The sequence below is a fragment of the Apodemus sylvaticus genome, chromosome 2, assembly GCF_947179515.1.
Source record: "Apodemus sylvaticus chromosome 2, mApoSyl1.1, whole genome shotgun sequence".
In the NCBI taxonomy this organism is placed as follows: domain Eukaryota; kingdom Metazoa; phylum Chordata; class Mammalia; order Rodentia; family Muridae; genus Apodemus; species Apodemus sylvaticus.
In genome coordinates this window covers 53,493,569-53,510,360 of record NC_067473.1, presented here as the reverse complement: position 1 = coordinate 53,510,360, position 16,792 = coordinate 53,493,569, and the positions used below count along the sequence as shown (strand labels likewise).

The following is a 16,792-nucleotide window of genomic DNA, read 5'->3' as shown; positions in this document are numbered from 1 at the left end:
CTGGGATGGGCTGTCCCCCAAAGGTGATGTTGACATCGTAGTCTCCAGGGGTGAAGGGGACGTACTCCACTGTGCAACTCCCATCTTTGTTGTCCTTGCAGGACATCTTAGCTTCTGAGGGGCCCTCGATGGCTAGGCCAAGGCCTCCTGTGCCAGCACCCCTATAAAAGAACACTCCCATTAGCTGTTCTAGAGCCAATGAAAGGGATGGGAGGGATTGGGGGCAGGGGTGAGGGGAGAAAAGAGGGCGGGCTGCGGGGGCCTGGTGCCCTGAGGGATGGGCTGAAATGGGCTGTTTGGGAACATGGAGAGGAATGATCCCGGGTCACCCCTGACAGATGGGAAGGGCAGTCAAGCAGGAATCAAGATGGACATGCCCTTGGGTCAAGGTTAGGCAGAGAGAAGGATACCTGGTTTCCACAGTGAAGCGGTTGGCCTTGTTGACCAAGCCACTCTCCAGGCCTGGCCCAAAGGCCCGGACTCGGGTGGGGTCACAGCCCTCAGTCACACCCACTCGGAAGGGGCTCTTGGGCACGGCTACGTCATCGTATTGCACCTCCACCAAATGCACCCCTGGAAGCCAGTCACAGAGTCAGCCAAGGAGTGCAGAGCCCCAATCACTGCCCACCTCAGCGTTCCGGGAGCCACACCCTCCCTCTCAAATCTCTTACCCTCTTCATAGGCAGTGTACTGCACCCGGTAGGTGCCGTCCCCGTTGTCTGTCACATAGGTATCTGTCTTAGCACCCGAGGGGTTGAGGACACGAGCTGTCACGTGGTTGCCACCCGTAGCCGTTAGAGATCTTGCATCCACAGTAAACTCGGTGGTCACCTCCCGCAGGACACCTAGATCCAGAGAGCCATGCTCAGCTCTCCTGCAGACCCCTCTTCATCCCTTACTCCATAGCTGTTCCTTCAAGGTCTCAGGCCTTTCCCCCTCCTCTGCCCTCTGCCGGGCTGAGGACTGCATCCTATCTACCTCTGCTGGCTTAGTCCTAGCTGAGTCTGGCGCTCTCTCGCAAACAGCACATTCACCTAACTATCCTCTGATTCCCGACAACCCCTAAGACACGGCTTTCCCCGCTGTGCCCCTGTACATCCTCGGTTTTATTAGGTCTGAGATGTCTTAAACGGATGAGTTCAAAGATCTCACCAGAAAAGTGCCCAGGGGCAGATGCCATTTTGTCACAGGAGCAGAGAGTAACCTGCACGCCCTTTTGGTCCCCTGTGGTGTGTCAGTCCCTGAAACCTCACCTGCCCATCCCCCCACTCCCCTCCCCTCCTTCCAGACCTAGCCCCAGAACTCGGACACTGTGCTGCTCCTCTCTTACCATGTGGCTCCACACCAGGCCCAGAGACCTTGATGCCACTGGTATCAACTGCAGGCTGCACGTGGACACGGGTGGGGAACTTGGGTATGGGGTGGCCGCCATACTTGATGGTGATGGTGTAGGTGCCGGGGAAGGCCGGGCTGTAGGTGATGTGGTAGGTGCCGTCCGCGTTGTTCTGGATCAGCACCTCAGCTTTGACACCGGCGTCTGACAGGATCTCGATGGTCAGCTCGGCCTCGCCCGCTTCCGAGCAGTCCACGGTGAAGGTGGCTGCCTCTCCAGCCTTGCCACGCTCCAGGCCTGGCCCACTGGCCCTCACCTTGCTTGGGTCGAACACAGGCTGGATGGTGGCCTTGAAGGGTGAGCCGGGGATGTGGGCTTCAGCAAACAGGATATTGATGGTGTACTCGCCTGGCTCCGTGGGCAGGTAGCTGACTGCACAAGACCCGTCACCATTGTCTTGGCATTCGATCTTGGCTTCGCAGGGGCCCTCCACAGTCAGCCCCAGGCCTCCCGTGCCGGCCCCCTTGGTGTCAATGGAGAATGGTGCCGGGGTGCCTACGAGCCCACCCTTGAGACCAGGGCCATATGCGCAGACCTAGGAAGATGAACACGTGTGTTAGTCCCTTGAACTTGGTTTCTCCTAAGCTCCCAGCCTCTGTGGCTGCCACCTGCCTAAGCACCCTGAGCTGCTGCAGAGTGGTTACAGCTCCAGGAGAGGACACTGAGGTGAACATGAAGTAACAGTGAGATTCAAGCTCAGGTCAGATTCCACAGCTAGCGCTGAACTAACTAAGCTGTGTCTAAGACAGGCCCTGCATAGAGGATGGTCCCGGCCCTGGAAGAACCTACTCCAGGCACATCTGTCCTTCCGGCCTCTGACTAGAATGCATCCACCTTTTCTATCAGCCCCCAACTCCTGGATCCCACCAGCCCCCATATTTTACCTTGGAGGGGTCAGGGGGCAGGACGCCTTCCACAGCAAAGGGGCTGCCAGACACTGGATGACCATCATAGGTGATGTCCACCTTGTAAGGCCCTTCTTCAGGGGGCATGTAGCGGACAGCCTGGGCTTCTGCTCCACCCCCAGGCTCCAGCTTGCAGGGGATAGGCCGTCGGGAGGGCGACGTCATCCGCACATCTAGCTGGCCCTGACCACCAGCCCCTCTGGTGTTCACTGAGAATGCCTGTTCCTGTCCCACAGCTACCTCTGAAGGGAGGGGATACTGTGAGTAGACTCCAGCCACTCGCCCAAACCCCTCAGCCCCAGGGCGGCTCTTCACTTACTGCTGTTAAGGCCTTGAACTTTGACTTTGCTGAGGTCCAGCGGGGGTGCCACATTCACCACAAAGGGACTTTTGGGGACAGGGTCCCCACCGTAGGTCACTGTTACTGCCATGTTGCCCTGTTGGGTAAAAGAGAATGTGTCAGAATGTGGTGGTTTAGACACAATCTGGTAACAGCTCCTTGGGCGCTGTAGTTCATTGACCTAGAGCAAGAGCGGGCAGGAGACAGGAAGCAGCCAACGGCCCAGATGGGTCTGATGCGGCTGAGGAGGTTATGGTCGGGCCCCATCAGCAGCACAGGGAAAGGCGAAGGGACGAGGCCTACCTGCTGGACGGCAGTGTACTTGACAGTATAGGAGTAGTCGTGGTTGTCAATGATTTCAAAGTCTCGCACGGCCTCGCCTTTGGCTGCCCCAGCAAAGTGCACGTCCAGCTCGGCCTTGCCTGCTCCCTTGGTCAGCACCGTGAAGTGAGTCGGCTTTCCAACCTCCACACCTGAAGCCCCCCAAGAGACGGCAGTGAGGGCCTGGGGACCAACTAACCCCACCCCCAACGCATACAGGCTCCACCCTTGTCCAGACGTCTACCTGTGCGGCTCAGCCCGGGGCCCTCGGCCTTGACCTTGCTAGCATCGTGGGATGGGTCCACCTTGATGTGGAAGGGACTGGCAGGGATCTCCTGGATGTGGAAAAGGCTTAGTCAGGTTTCCCAGGGGACAGGATTGACCTAGATGCTGCCCGGGTCATCCGCTCAGGAACCCAGTGAGGGTACAGCGCCATCGTGGTGGATGGACGAGGCCCACACCAAAGGACTCACTCCACGGCCTCTGTGTAATTGTGTTCTGCCCCAGAAACAACTCATTTCCAACTGCCCTCCCAGACCTTTAGCATGCAAACCCACGGCTACCAACTGTAGGCGAGGGCTACCGCACCTGGTTGGCAAACAGCACCATGATCGTGTAGTGGCCGGCCCCGGGGGGTGTGTACTTGACTGTGAAAGTGTCATTGTCATTCTTGATGATGTCGAAGTCGATGTCAGCTTCCACAGGCCCCACCACGCCAGGGGCACACTTAATCCCAATGCTCACATCACCTGGGGGGAGGAAGGGCCCGGGCTATGCATAAGGCTCAAGAGCTTCTCTGGTTAGAGGCTCCTGGAATGGTGCCCAGGAAATCTAGTGGATTCAAGCCCTTCCCACCCAGGACACGCCCCTGAGGGAGTGGCTTCCCACCCAGGACACGCCCCCGAGGGAGTGGCTTCCCAACCAGGGCACGCCCCTGAGAGAGTAGCTTACCAACCAGGACACGCCCTGAGGGCATGGCTTACCTTGCCCTGCTTCGCTACAGTCGACTGTGAAATAGGTGGGCTCGTTGGCTTTAAGGCCCGTCTTCTCTACTCCAGGGCCGTACACCTTCACCCGCTCGGGATGGCTGCCTTCTCCCACATTCACCTGTGGGCAGGGGGGTTATGCTCACATTGAGCATATGAGTAGGCATTGCTCAAGGCTAACCCTTCCCCGCAACTCCCCACCCCAAGCCTCAGCTGGACCAGTCTTCGCCTCTTTGTGGGGGCCCTTGAGGAAGGGAAATACGCAGAGCATCCAGGACAGCCACAATCTGCTGCATGGAGCCCACATTCCTTGGGACTCCTGGTAGTATGCACAGGGCAACGCTGGCAGACATACCCTGAAGGGGCTCTTGGGCACGTTGACGCCGCCCCAGGAGATGATGATAGTATGTTTAATGGGCTTGGTAGGCACGTAGGAGCAGCGGAAGGTACCGTCGCCATTGGGGATCACCTTGATGTCGATGGGGCAGCCATCTGCATCCTGTGGGTACCAACAAGCCAAGCAATGTTCATGGGAGCAGAGAAGGCCACAGGTATCTCAGTGCGCCCTCTGCTGGATCAGGCAGACTCTGCACGTCTCTATTCCAACCAGTATCTACACCCCCCACTCAAGGTCCAGCTACTGAGGCTAGCACCACGTGCTTTGGTGGCCAGTGTCTACCTCGGGAGCCAAAAGAATTGGCATGAAGTCACCTGTAGGGCCTGCTTCTGACCTTATGTTTAGCTTATGTGTTAGTAGTTAGGGAGAGGCTAAATCAATGTTCCTAAAACTGATTAAACAAGCTTTTTAAAGAACAACTGTCTCCTTGGCGCTTCAGGATCTTTAGGGGTCAGTGAACACTAATTTGTTAAACTGACTTGAAGCCAATGTCACATATGGTGAAATCATCTTTCAACTTCAAATTACTGATTAAAAAATGAATTTTGAAAATGTTTTTAAGATTATCATCTGTAAGAAAATATGGTTTTAATTTTCCACAGAACTATGACCACGTGATGTTCACTCCTGTCTTTCCAGGATACTACAACCTCCATTCTTTAGGCCCCTATGTGGGGCAGTAGGGTACAGTGGAGACAGCGGTGTCCCACCTGGGCATAGAGCTTCAAATCTCCCTTGCCAGCAGCGCGGGCATCAATGGTGAACTCGGCAGGCCTGTCCACGATGCAGCCAGTGGGCTCCAGGCCAGGTCCAAAGGCTTTCACCTATGTTCCAGACAAGACAGGGGGCAGGGTTGGGGACAGGAGGAGGAACAGAGCGCCCGAGCCCAGTCCAGGCGGAGTGTGGGAGCTAGGACCCCACCTTGTCTGGGAAGCAGTCTGGCGCGGCTGGCTGAATGTGGGCGATGAAAGGCGAGTCCCGGATGTCCTCATCATCACAGATGACATGCACGGCATACTCCCCGGGCTCCGTGGGCCAGTATCGCACGTCACAAGAGCCGTCGCCTTTGTCATCACACTCAATCTTGGCTTGCGAGGGCCCCTCGATGGAGAAACCTGGGGAGCGGTGGGAAGGGTCAGAGAGCATTTTTATAAGGAGTAGCCAGGCCTCTCAGGCAGGTCCCCCATGTTTCCTTCTGCTCCCAGCACAGTTACCCCTATGTCCCCACTCTATGCTTATCCTGACAGCCTTCTGAGTCTCACTGTCTTCCCCAGCTCCTCCCCAGCATTCAGTCCTTTGTCATATGCCTCATGCTACCTAGCCACTTACCCAGTGTTCCCACTTCTGTGCCGATGGCTTCCACCACGAAGTCAGCTGACTTGCCCACCTGGCCAGTCTCCAATCCCGGACCCCATGCCCGCACTTTCTGGGTTCCGGCCTCTGGGCTCACCTGGACCTCAAATGGACTAGGAATAAAGGAAAGAGCTGGCATCGGTGTCAGGCAGTGCCCCTCTTCTTTTCCTTCAAATCTCCAGGCACATCTTCCTTTCCTTGCAGCAAATGACCCAGACAGGAGGACGCAGACAGGGAGGAGGCGTTGTGCTTACCTGCGGGGAACGGCATAGCCACCCCAAGTGATGGTCACCACATACTTCCCAGGGACCACTGGGTAGTACTCGCACTCAAACACACCGTCTCCGGCTTCCCGAACTTTCACTGGCTCCTCTGTGCCCTCTGAGGAAATGAAGGTCAGAGAGTACAGGTCAAAGTCTGGGAGTCCCAGGTTCTTTGTCCCCTCGAGGAGTCCTTGGGACCTAGGCCCATCTGAGGAAGGTGCTACCAGTGTGCAGAGCTGAAACTCACGGCAAGACCACGTGTCGTCCCTGAGCACAACAGCCTAAGGTAAAGACTACTGGCTCTCGTTTCCAGACTGGGAAACTGAGGCAGAGAGGAGAATCCATGGGTCACCATGTCTCTGGAATCTTGGGATGGGGCTGTGTGTCCTGGCTGTCATTGTCCCCCAGCCCTGGGCCCTGGCACTCACTTGGACCTTTGACTGTGACCTTGAGCTCCCCGCTGCCAGCGCCCTTGGTGAACACCTTGAAGTCAGCCACCTCTTTCACACGCACACCTTTGGGCTGTAGGCCTCGCCCAGAGGCTCGGCAGGCATTGGGATTACAGGCTGGGGAGAGGAAGAGACAGAAGATCTGGGTGCTGAATGACTGTGGACGAAGGCCACGCTCCTGTACTGGGCATGGATCTCCTGACCCCTCCCAGGCACTGGGCATGGCCTCATGCAACCCTGCCCCATGCTTTCTGTGCCCATCACGGAACTGGGTCTGCTGCTAGCAATGCTGGGTGCTGGGCAGAGATCTGGCTGCAGACCCAGATCAGAGCCTTTCCTTGGAGCCACTTAAGACGAAGATGTGGCAGATTCTGTACCGCGTGGGCTAAGAGAAAGGAGAACTCTCTATCCACACTTAAGGCTTTCTTTCTACTATAACCCTAGGCTTTCTCGGCACCTCCATTGCTGGCTCACAAACTGTGGCATGCCACAAACCATCCAGCACCACCATGGAACAAGAGGCGTTCCATGCAGCATCAAGCCTTCCGCTGCGCATGGGCAATGCATCGAAACCAGCCTGGTACAATACAGAGAATGGCAGGAGCTGGGGGGGAGGGGGGCACCACAGAACCAACAGTGACATATAGCCTAGGCCCGCCAGAGAAGACAGCCTGCGGCACAGAGCTCGGACACTGCCACAGAATCCAGCCAGTGGCTCAGCAGCTGGGGCCAGGCACAGAACATTGGTAGACATTGGTGGGACAGAATCTAAAGTTTGTGACGGAGACCACAAGGTGGACGGTGAAACAAAACTAAACCTGCCAGGGAACACATACAGTGTCTCGGAGCTCCAGCCTGTCACACAAGGCCACAGAACGGGAGCAATCCACACCGTGTGGGCATGCCACGGGTGAAGCACGGGTGAGGCCAGCCAGCTGTGGCCATGCCTGGCCCCACCTCCACTGGCGAGTACTAACGTGGCGCCACTCTCTTGGCCTGGTGGACGATGGGTACAGAGGGGGTGGGCGGCAGCAAGGGCACTGAGTACAGGGAGAGAACCAGTTGGGGGGTAGGATCACCAACTGAGGGCCTCACACACGGGAGCAGGTGGGGGGGGAGAGCCTGTCACATGTGTCCCTGTGACTCCTCCCAATCCTTCCAGGTGGCCCATATTCTGGTCTCTTTCCCTGTGGTCTCTGAACCCCTCTTACCCATACCAGCCTCCTTAGGGCGGAGGGATGACAAAGGAGATCCCACAGGAACCCCAGTTGCCCCTGCCTGACATGAGCCCACACAGTTAGCTACCGCCCCCTCCTCCAGCCCTGTGCGTCATTTCTCATCAGTCCTCAGAGCTGAAGTTTGGTGACAGGCTTTCTGCATCTGGCTTTGGTGAGGCGAAGCACTCTTACCTTCTGCCACATGAACTGGGAAAGGACTCCGGGTGATGGGTGCACCAGCAAAGGCTACATGCACGGTGTGTGGCCCCTCCATCACAGGCCTGTATGTGCAGCGGAATGTGTTGTCACCCTTGTCCTCCAGGGCCACCTCGACTGTATCCCGCCGCCCCTGTGGGTCCACGATCACCACAGCAACATCACCAGTGCCAGCCCCTGTGAAGGACAAGGCTGTCAGTAACCCGCTCTGGACACGCACACACATCTGATCAGGCTCCCCCATCCTTGAACCGCCCTAGCACTACCACCTAGGATCTTGTCTCAGCCTCACACCCATACACTGTCACAGGCTACCACTCAACCCATCCTGGGCTAACACTTACCGGCAGTATAGATGTCAAAGTAGGTGGGTTTGTTGGCCACGTTACCCACAGGTTCCAGACCAGGGCCACGGGCGGATACCTTGTTGGCATCCCCAAGAGCCATGGCCACATTCACCTCAAAGGGACTACGCTCGATGTTCTGGCCAGCAAAGAGCACGGTCACCTGGGGTGGGGGCGGGGGCAGGGGGGCAAAGGTTAGCTTCTAGGGGAGACTAGCTCTGAGGGAGTGCAGAGGCAAAGTGAGGGTGCTGGGCAGGCAGTGGCAGTGGGGGGTGGGCTGAGAGGGACAGCGGTGAAGGCAACAGCCATGAGTAGCCAGGAGGGCCTCTAGGGAGATACCTTGTGTAACCCAGCAACCTTGGGCACATACGACACGGCATATGTACGGTCCTTGTCATTGTTGGGAACTACTTTGGCCTGTTGGGAAGGAAAAAGATTGAAGATCACACAGTGGTAACCCTGACTGATCCCGTAATCCCGGGACTCCACTGTCCCAAGTGTTCTCTGGTTTCAGCCCCCTACTGATCCCTTTATCTCCAGTACTCCACTGTACCTCCTCCGTGTGTCCTTCGGGGTCTTCGATGTAGACCAGCACCTCCCCCACACCAGCATCTACCGTCTGCACGGTGAAGTGGGCAGGCTGCAGCACAGTGTTGCCCTGGGGCTCAATGCCTGCGCGTGGAAGCAGAGTCCAGATCACTCAAAGGTTCCCTGCCTGCCCAGATGCCTCCCCCAGGGAGGCTCTTAGGACTCCACACATACCTGGCCCATAGGCAATGGCTTTCTTAGGATTCAGCTGCTTAGAGCGGACAGGGGCACCGGGTTTGAGCTTGGCCTTAGGAAACTGGGACAGGTAGGTCATGACGGAGTGCTCATCCACATTGGGATCCACGATTTCTTCAGGGGCAATCACCTGCCGTAGGAAGAAAGGATGATTGCACACTTCTCTCCCAGTTCCCACCTGCTTCCTTGCCAGGCATCCATACAGTCCTTACCTCTCTAGTCCTGTACAGTCCCCCTCCCCCTCCCCCCATGCCCCACTATGCCATGTGACAGCGTACCTGGGGCACCCCATGCCCCCACTATGCCATGTGACAGCGTACCTGGGGCACCCCATGCCCCCACTATGCCGTGTGACAGCGTACCTGGGGCACCCCGAGCCAGTCATCGGCTTGCTGCATGGCCTCTCTGGCATTCTGCACAGGCTGGTTGGGGTCCCAGGCTTCCCAGTCAGGGCAGAGACCTAGAGAGATGGTGAAGAACACAACAGTCAGTGAACCACGGAACTAGCACAGAGTCTTTGTTTGGCCAATATTCTGAGAGGCCATGGCTTCACATCCTTTCTGGCCAGCTCTAGGACCTTCCCCAGTCAGGTTCCCGCTATCCCCTGACATTGCAGCCAATCACCATGTAAGGCATAGCAGTCCTTGCTAGCTAGCATCAACAATAAGGCCTTTCTCTCTCCCGCGATCATACAGCCTGGCACCAGCCTTACCAGCCAGCAGCCTGCTGAACCCAAGACCTAGTAGAGACCCCCAAGCCCCAAACCCCATCAAAGGACCCCCACATGCCAGCTGCCTTAGTGTGGACAGAAGGCGAGGGCTCTGTCTCCCCCAATCCTATGATGCATCTTCATGGGTTTCCAGAAATCCCACTACTCTAAGCTACTCCCCATGAGCCTTAGGGACAACTCTCCTTCTCTTCTTAACTGACTATTGGGGAAACTGAGGCATCAAATAAAGCAGCATCAAGGCAGGAGGATGGACTCCTCTGCATGGACATTGAGAGCCGAGCCTCCCAGCAGATAGAATGCTGACAGCATCCCAGATCACCCGTGAAGGGCTGCTTGTAGGGTCAGGGGTGGCTTGGTTCAAGGCAGAGATAGAGGGTTTGATAACAGTGATGAGGAAGGGGCCCACTCACGGGCTGGAATCCATGACTGGCTGGAACAGCTGAGCTCACTGCTGGCAGCCCCGCCAGCCAGCTTTGGGCAATGGCTCAGCAGCTGGGAATGCTTCCCAGGCTGCATGCCCCCGCCTCCCCACGCTGCTCCCCAGCTGACCCCGGGGCGGGGGAGGATTCCCCCAAGGGGCTGAAGCTCCTCTGGCCAACTGCCCCCACTGTAGATGACAGTCAAGAAGAAGCTGGACCTTAGCGGGGCTGTGGCCTGTGCTGTTCAGCCCTCTAAGAGCTCTGATCGGTTCAGGTCTAACCAGGCTGACGCAGAAGGGCAGGCCAGAGCCACCTGTCACTGGACAACACCGTGGCACCATCCTGGCCCTCAACCCTTTCTCAAAGCCATCCCAAGGGTCGTACAAAGAGTTGTCTCTGTACATAACTAAGGATTTCTTGCTGTAAGTCCAACCTATTTCTTTTCTTCCCACTGGAAGGAATAGTGTCTAGGTAACAAAATAAGCCCTGGGCTCTGGGGTCATTTCTGGAGTGTGTTTTCGGACAAATCGCCACCCCTTTCTGGGCTTCTAGGCTTGTCTATAAAATGACTGGTTGGAAACCTTTTCTTGCGTCTACTGAATCTAGCCCAGCAACCAGGAGCAGCTGGATTCCAATGGCAACTTCTGGAAGAGGATCAAACCCCACAGCCAACCTGATCCATAAGGCCCTGGGGTGAGCATGGAGACAAGTGTGAGCCTCGCCCAGGGTCTCCACATTTTCTGCCGGTCTCCTACAGGGCTGATAGTTCCGCGGTGTCTCCACCGGCCTACTCACCAGGGGCACAGTTGTCGACCAGGGCACCCAGAGCCTTGCCATCCTGCCAGTCTCGGTTAAAGTTGGTAATGGGCAGCTGGGGCACTTTGTTCTGGATCCAGCCGAGCAGGCGCTGCTTGGGTGTCTGTTTGCGGGCATCCTCGTCGTCTTCATCCTCCCACATGGGCATGGAGATGGAGTAGTGTAGGATCAGTGTCCAGATCAGGCCCAGGATCAGCTTCAGGTTCCCATCCACGATAGCCTTGCTGTCTGCAGAGAGAGGGGAGCAAGCCTGCTCAGAAGGGCACCCCGAGGTGGTACCCTCGCTCCCCCACACTGCCCCTGGAGCAGCTGTTTGAGCCAAAGGGGTAGATTCCTCCTCTCTCTCTGGGACCTGTCTCCTCCTCTGCCTACCAAAGTCTTTCACTCACTCCCATGGCCGGTTGCGAGGTCTCATCTTCAGAAACACGCTGCTTCCCGCTTTGGTACCCCTTCCTCTACCCTAAGATCAGCCAGCCCTGGGCTCTACCTCCCACCTAAGCGAATGTCCTTCTGAAATGCAAGCCTCTTAGGGCCATACAGTGTTCTGTTCTGAGTCAAGTCGGGTCTTACGTAGCTTGGACTGTGGCTCTGAATTCCTGATGCTCTGGCCTCTGCTTCCTGAGTCCTGGCATTATAGGTATAAGCACTGCACCTGTTTATATAGTGCTGGAGTCAAACTCCGGGACTTGTGCATACCAGGTAAGCGGTCTACCAACTAAGCCACATCCAGGGCTTCTTGTTTTATTTTAGCTGTTTTATGGACACATAGGCAGCGCATATTAGAGAAGATAATCTGGTAAGCCTTGACAATAGGGCATACAAAACTATTGGCATAAAATAAGAAATAAGTATAACCAGCAGTCCTCAAATTTTCTCCTATTTCCCCTTCTGTGATCCTCTCCCCCTGCCTGTCATGCCCCCACATTCCCAGGCAAGAAATCATCTGCTTTCCAGATAGTTTGCATTTTGTAGTTTTATCTCAGATCAATTGATAAATTTTTCTTTTAGCTTCCTCCATTCTTGACCTGGAATGTGTGTGTGCATGTGTATGTGTATGTCTATGTGCACGTGTGAGTGTGTGTGCCCAAGAGTGTGACATGCATGCATGTGTCATGTGTGAGTATGTGTGTGTCGAGAGTGTACCACAGACATCGATCGATGTCAGGTATCTTTCCCAGTCATTCTTCACCTTACTTGTTTTAGTCAGGGTCTCTCGCCGAACTTACCGATTTGGCCAGACTTGCTGGCCAGGATGCCCTGGGCATCTTCTATCTTCACCTCCCCAAATTAGGACTACGGGTGCACCAGCTTTTTACATGGGCATCTGGGATCAGATCTCAGGCCCTCAGGCTCACATAGCAAGTACTTTACCAACGTAACCATCTCCCCTAGATTTTATGTTTCTGTGGTGGGGCTCAAACTTTACAGTATCTCAGTAAAAGTGGGTGAGTATTTTGAATGCAAAGTTAAAGTTGAGTAGGAGCAGATCAACTCTGCCTACATTCTGCCCTGAAAGCTAAAAAGCCTTCTGAAACACAAAGGGTCTGGGAGGAGAGAAGGCGCACACAATACTTGCTCAGATAAAACTTGGAAGTCATGTTGCCTGATGCGGAGGATCAGTGGTGTCTCCCAGGAGGGAGGGGAAATACCACACATGTGGACTCAATTCTCGGAGACGCTTTGGACCACAACTGGTAGACTATAGATTTTTGGAAGCTTGTTTGTATAGTGTAATGGAGGTCTGAAATCTCTCAGCTTCCCTGAGCTGTGAGAGGCTCCCTGAGTGTGGGAGGCTAGAAAGTGACTGAGGCTCTGTCTTGTTTACTGATGTTTCCTGAGAGACAGAGCTGGTGAGACTGGAGGCACCCTGTTACGCAGTGTTTTCTGTTCTCCTTTCCTCAGATCAGAGGGCCTGGGGAGCCTCTGTCATCCTCCGCTCCACCCCCACCTGCCCCCAGGACAGGAATCTGCGTCTCGCGGGCCTCCCCACCACTGATTCATCCTTCCTTCCCCAGCAGCCCTGCAGCCCGCCCCGCCCCTTTCCCCTGGCTTCGCTGCAGCACAATGGTTTGGCAGCTCCCAGATTCCATGACACACCACCTCCCGGTGCTTTCGGTGCTTTCGCTCTCTCAAACACGGGCTCACAACACTTTCACACAATCTGGACACCTGGGGAACCCTCAACCTCTCTCACAACTGCCCAGACCCAGACGCCTGAAGGTTTCTTCAAAAACTGGAGCCAGACACCTGGGAGGGAGACCTTGAAGCTTCAGTGTTGAGAGGGATGGCCCTGGGTGTGTGTGTGTGTGTGTGTGTGTGTCATTCATAGTTGCTGGAGAGAGAGGTTTCTCCCTAGCAACTGGCCCTGGGCCAGACAGCAAGTGGTCCCCCGCTTGGGACAGAAGGGGGTTGGGTAGCAGGGCCGGGACTACACCCTGGAAGCTATGACCTTTCTCTCCTTCCATCCTCTCAGGAGGCCAGGCAAGGGAGAGGGTGGGGGAACACAGCATCCCATCAAGAGCCTGCATCTCTGCTGGCCTGGGGGTCACCCCCAAGGGGGTGGGAGGAGCCAGACAGCTAGTTTGTGACCCCCCCGACTCCTTGCCTAGAATAGAGGGGAGGAGACAGAGCTGGCCGAGGGAGGGGCTGGGACAGCTGCTGTCCCCTCCAGCCCCTCCCTCAGCTATTGGCTCTGAGAGAAGGAATAGCAACTGGAGAACAGCTGTGGGGCAGAGCTGCCTCATAGGCCTCTTTGTTTGGAGGGGTTGAGAGGGTGTGTGTGTGTGGGGGGGGGGGGAGTTGCACCCAGTGCTGGGGGTAAGAGGGGTACCGAGCTCGACCCAAGCCAGGCCTAGAGCTCTTCTTCCTGGTAAACTTCTCAGCTGTCAGCAACCTTTCCAGGCCCCAACTTTCCTTCTAGTGAGAAGTGGGGAGTCTCTGAGTACCCCACCCTCAGGTGCCCGGATGTTCATTCAGTCCTGAGACAGTATCTGGCGGGAGACCCTTTCCCACTTCTAGATAGGATGGGGAGCCAGAGTGATTCAGACGGTCCCTCCTTGGGACACTCCCTTCCCATCGCCCCAGCCCCAGCCCCAGCTCAGCTGCGGAATCGCTGACAGCTTATCTCATCAGCACAGGGAGAGCCACTTGGCCCAAACAGGGCACAATTCCCCTTCCTCTCAGCGGGAACCTTGGAGCTTCCCTCCCGCCCCCAAACCAGCGCTGGCCTCTTCTCCCCTCTGCTCTGAGCCGGCCCCTTTGCAGCAGAGCCAAGGGGGCTGGAGCCAGGCACCGCCATGGGGGGAGGGGAGAGGTGCACAGGGGAAGGATGAGGCCTGGAGAGGGGCCCACCGCCCCCGCAGCCAGCAGGGAAGGGAGGCAGAGCCATTTCCTATAATGTCTTACAGAGGCAGCAGACTTTCCCCAGGAGACCCCACCTGGGTCAGATCGTGCGGCCTTTTCAGACCCTGGGCTTTTCAGACCCCAGTGCATCGTGGGGAGGTGTAAGTGGGTAGCAGGCCCAGGGCTGGCTCATATCAAGCCCCTCAGCTCCACACCCACCTAACACTCTCCTAACTTTTAGCTCCACCACAAACACCAGGGCCCCCTCCCCCACCCCTTGTCCTCAGGCTTGTCCTTCTGGAAAGCTCAGAGACATCTGCTGTGTCACGGAGACAGGGCTATTTCCAGGCCAGAGCAGGAGGGTGGGGTGTGTGTGTGTGTGGGGGGGTAGTACTGGGGCTAGAAGAGGTAAGGCCCAGGAAGAAGCCTGAACAGGGCAAAGGGCCCCAGACTGATCTCAGCTGCTAATTCCGGAGGCCTGGAAACGGCCCTGAGGGAGACTAGGGAGGGGACAGACATCTAGTTAAATAGTGAGGTCTGGGGGTGGGGGTGGGGGCGCCTGTAGAGGTGGACATCACTGGGAACCATATACAGTTCCCTTCCAGGGCCTGGGGTGCAGGCTCCCAGGAGGTCCTGCTAATATATCCCAGAAGGGCTCTAGAGTTCACCCAAGGTGCAAACTGGAAACCTGGCCCTAGCAGGGCAGGGCTACATGAGGGGAGTGAGGCAGCTTCTTGCTACTCAAAACCCACCCTGGGCTTCTGGACTCCCGGGACTAGTGCGTCTCCCCACCCCCACACAGAACAGACACACCTTCCAAATCTGGTTACAGTCAATGACTTCCCCTCCCTCTAGGGCAACTTGACCCTTAGCTGCAGCCAATCCCAGGCCAGGCGGTGGGTTGGAACAGGGCATGGACAGGCAGGAGTCCCCGCTCCCAGATGACTGAAGCGACCAGGGCAATCAGGGGTTAAAGCTCCCAGGACGTTGATCAGCGCCTTTTTAGGTTTCTGAGGCCAGGCTCTGTTTGCCCGAGTCCGGCCAGATCCCAGATGGGGAGCACATGCCTGCCAACCGCTTCGGTGGAGCTTGGAGCCACTAACTAGTCTCCCCGGCCTCAGCGCCCTGAGAAGCCAGAGACCATTGGGACCTGTCTTAAGTCTGCGTTTGCTCGGCGGGGCGGCGAAGGGGATGGGAAGCCATTTGCTTTCATGTGGGTGGCGGGATACGCCCCCAAGAAATTAACACTGGGCACCAGCCCTGGCCTCACAAGCATGTGCGAGCCAGGGTTGCTCACTGGAAGGAAAAGAGAGGACACTGAGCAGGTTGGTAGGAGTGTGTGTAGGGAGGCTGACGCTAAGATGTTCGGAAAACTTCGGAAGGGGACTTCTCGGGGGTGCCACCTGTCCCTAGAGGGGTCTCTGGGCTCCGGCTTGTACTGGTGAGGGAGAAATCAGACCAAGGGTCCTCTCGTGGCAAGGGAACTGCTTCCTGTTCCGGATCTCAGTACCCGCACCTATATGCCCTGTCCCTACCCACGCTGTGACCGATCCCTGTGACCCGCACTGACCGATGGACACGAGCTTGATGTGTTCGCGCTCCAGGAACTCCAGGGCCACAGACACATTTTCCAGCTTCATCTGGCGGAAGTTGGGGCGCGGGTGGAACTTGCGGTACATGCGCTTCTGGCTGAGCACTTCGAGCAGCGCGATGAGGCGCAGCCCGTCGCTGAGGTCTCGCTGCAGGTCGGTCAGGCGCTTGCCCACGCACTTGAGATGCTCGTTGCACCACCGCGTGAAGGTGTTCTGCTGGATCTTCTTCCACGGCGCGTCCTCCGCTAGGTCCTTCTCGGTGGACGGCATCTCGTCCGCCTCGTCTAGCAGGCCGAGGCCGGAGGCGTCGGAGTAGTTGCTGTTGTTCATCATGGTGGCGCGGCGGGGGGCCGGGGGAGGAAGCACGGCCTGGGGGTCGGGCTGTGGGTGCTGTCGGGGCGCTGTCGGGGCGGGACGGCGGGACACTGAGCTCTCGGAGACTTCTCTAGGGCTCTGGGCGACGGGGATCGCGGGCCTCCTGGGCTGAGCTGCTGGGCTGTCCGGCTAGGGTTCTCTCTCCCTCCCGGGGCGGAGCGGTGATCGGGAAGTGCGGGCCGGGCCAGGGCAGGGGGTTTAAGAAGCCCCCGGGCTGCCGACCCCCCCGCCGCGCCCGCAGCCTCGGGGTCCACGTCAGAGCGCCGGCCTCCCAGGAATGCCGCCCGGCCCGCGGGTGGGGGCCGCGCTGAGCCCCACGGCCCCGCCTCCGCCCGCCCCTCCTCCACGCAGTCCGCAGTAGGAGCTGGATGGGGTGGGGGCGCTGGCTGTACTTTGTACACCCCAAATGTAGTCTCAACTATTTAGAGATGAAGTACACTCCTTCCACACCCAGACTGGATTAAAGACAGTAGTGGGGAAACTGAGGCAGTGGTTAGGGCTAGACAAACTGATCTGGTGTTGACAGAATTTTCTGGAGTTGGTGACAAGTC

The 16,792-nt window shown here is 57.1% G+C and overlaps 1 protein-coding gene across 1 annotated transcript in view; it reads right to left on the bottom strand.

Moving 5' to 3' along the window:
* The window catches only part of Flnc (filamin C), a 28,464-nt gene extending 11,963 nt beyond the window's left edge, over positions 1–16,501 (bottom strand). Inside the window, exons 1-24 of the mRNA XM_052173345.1 lie at positions 15,845–16,501; positions 10,912–11,160; positions 9,330–9,427; positions 8,947–9,097; positions 8,738–8,856; positions 8,524–8,601; positions 8,185–8,347; positions 7,817–8,017; positions 6,387–6,524; positions 5,950–6,076; positions 5,672–5,808; positions 5,264–5,457; positions 5,053–5,166; positions 4,301–4,444; positions 3,943–4,066; positions 3,548–3,708; positions 3,204–3,294; positions 2,942–3,111; positions 2,618–2,735; positions 2,278–2,540; positions 1,331–1,928; positions 672–845; positions 411–573; positions 1–161 (exon numbers count right to left, since the gene is read on the bottom strand). Coding sequence (XP_052029305.1) covers positions 1–161; positions 411–573; positions 672–845; positions 1,331–1,928; positions 2,278–2,540; positions 2,618–2,735; positions 2,942–3,111; positions 3,204–3,294; positions 3,548–3,708; positions 3,943–4,066; positions 4,301–4,444; positions 5,053–5,166; positions 5,264–5,457; positions 5,672–5,808; positions 5,950–6,076; positions 6,387–6,524; positions 7,817–8,017; positions 8,185–8,347; positions 8,524–8,601; positions 8,738–8,856; positions 8,947–9,097; positions 9,330–9,427; positions 10,912–11,160; positions 15,845–16,199 — 4,291 coding nt within the window. The 5' untranslated portion in view covers positions 16,200–16,501. The remainder of the gene's footprint in view (positions 162–410; positions 574–671; positions 846–1,330; positions 1,929–2,277; positions 2,541–2,617; positions 2,736–2,941; positions 3,112–3,203; positions 3,295–3,547; positions 3,709–3,942; positions 4,067–4,300; positions 4,445–5,052; positions 5,167–5,263; positions 5,458–5,671; positions 5,809–5,949; positions 6,077–6,386; positions 6,525–7,816; positions 8,018–8,184; positions 8,348–8,523; positions 8,602–8,737; positions 8,857–8,946; positions 9,098–9,329; positions 9,428–10,911; positions 11,161–15,844) is intronic.
* Between the last annotated feature and the right edge of the window lie 291 nt (positions 16,502–16,792).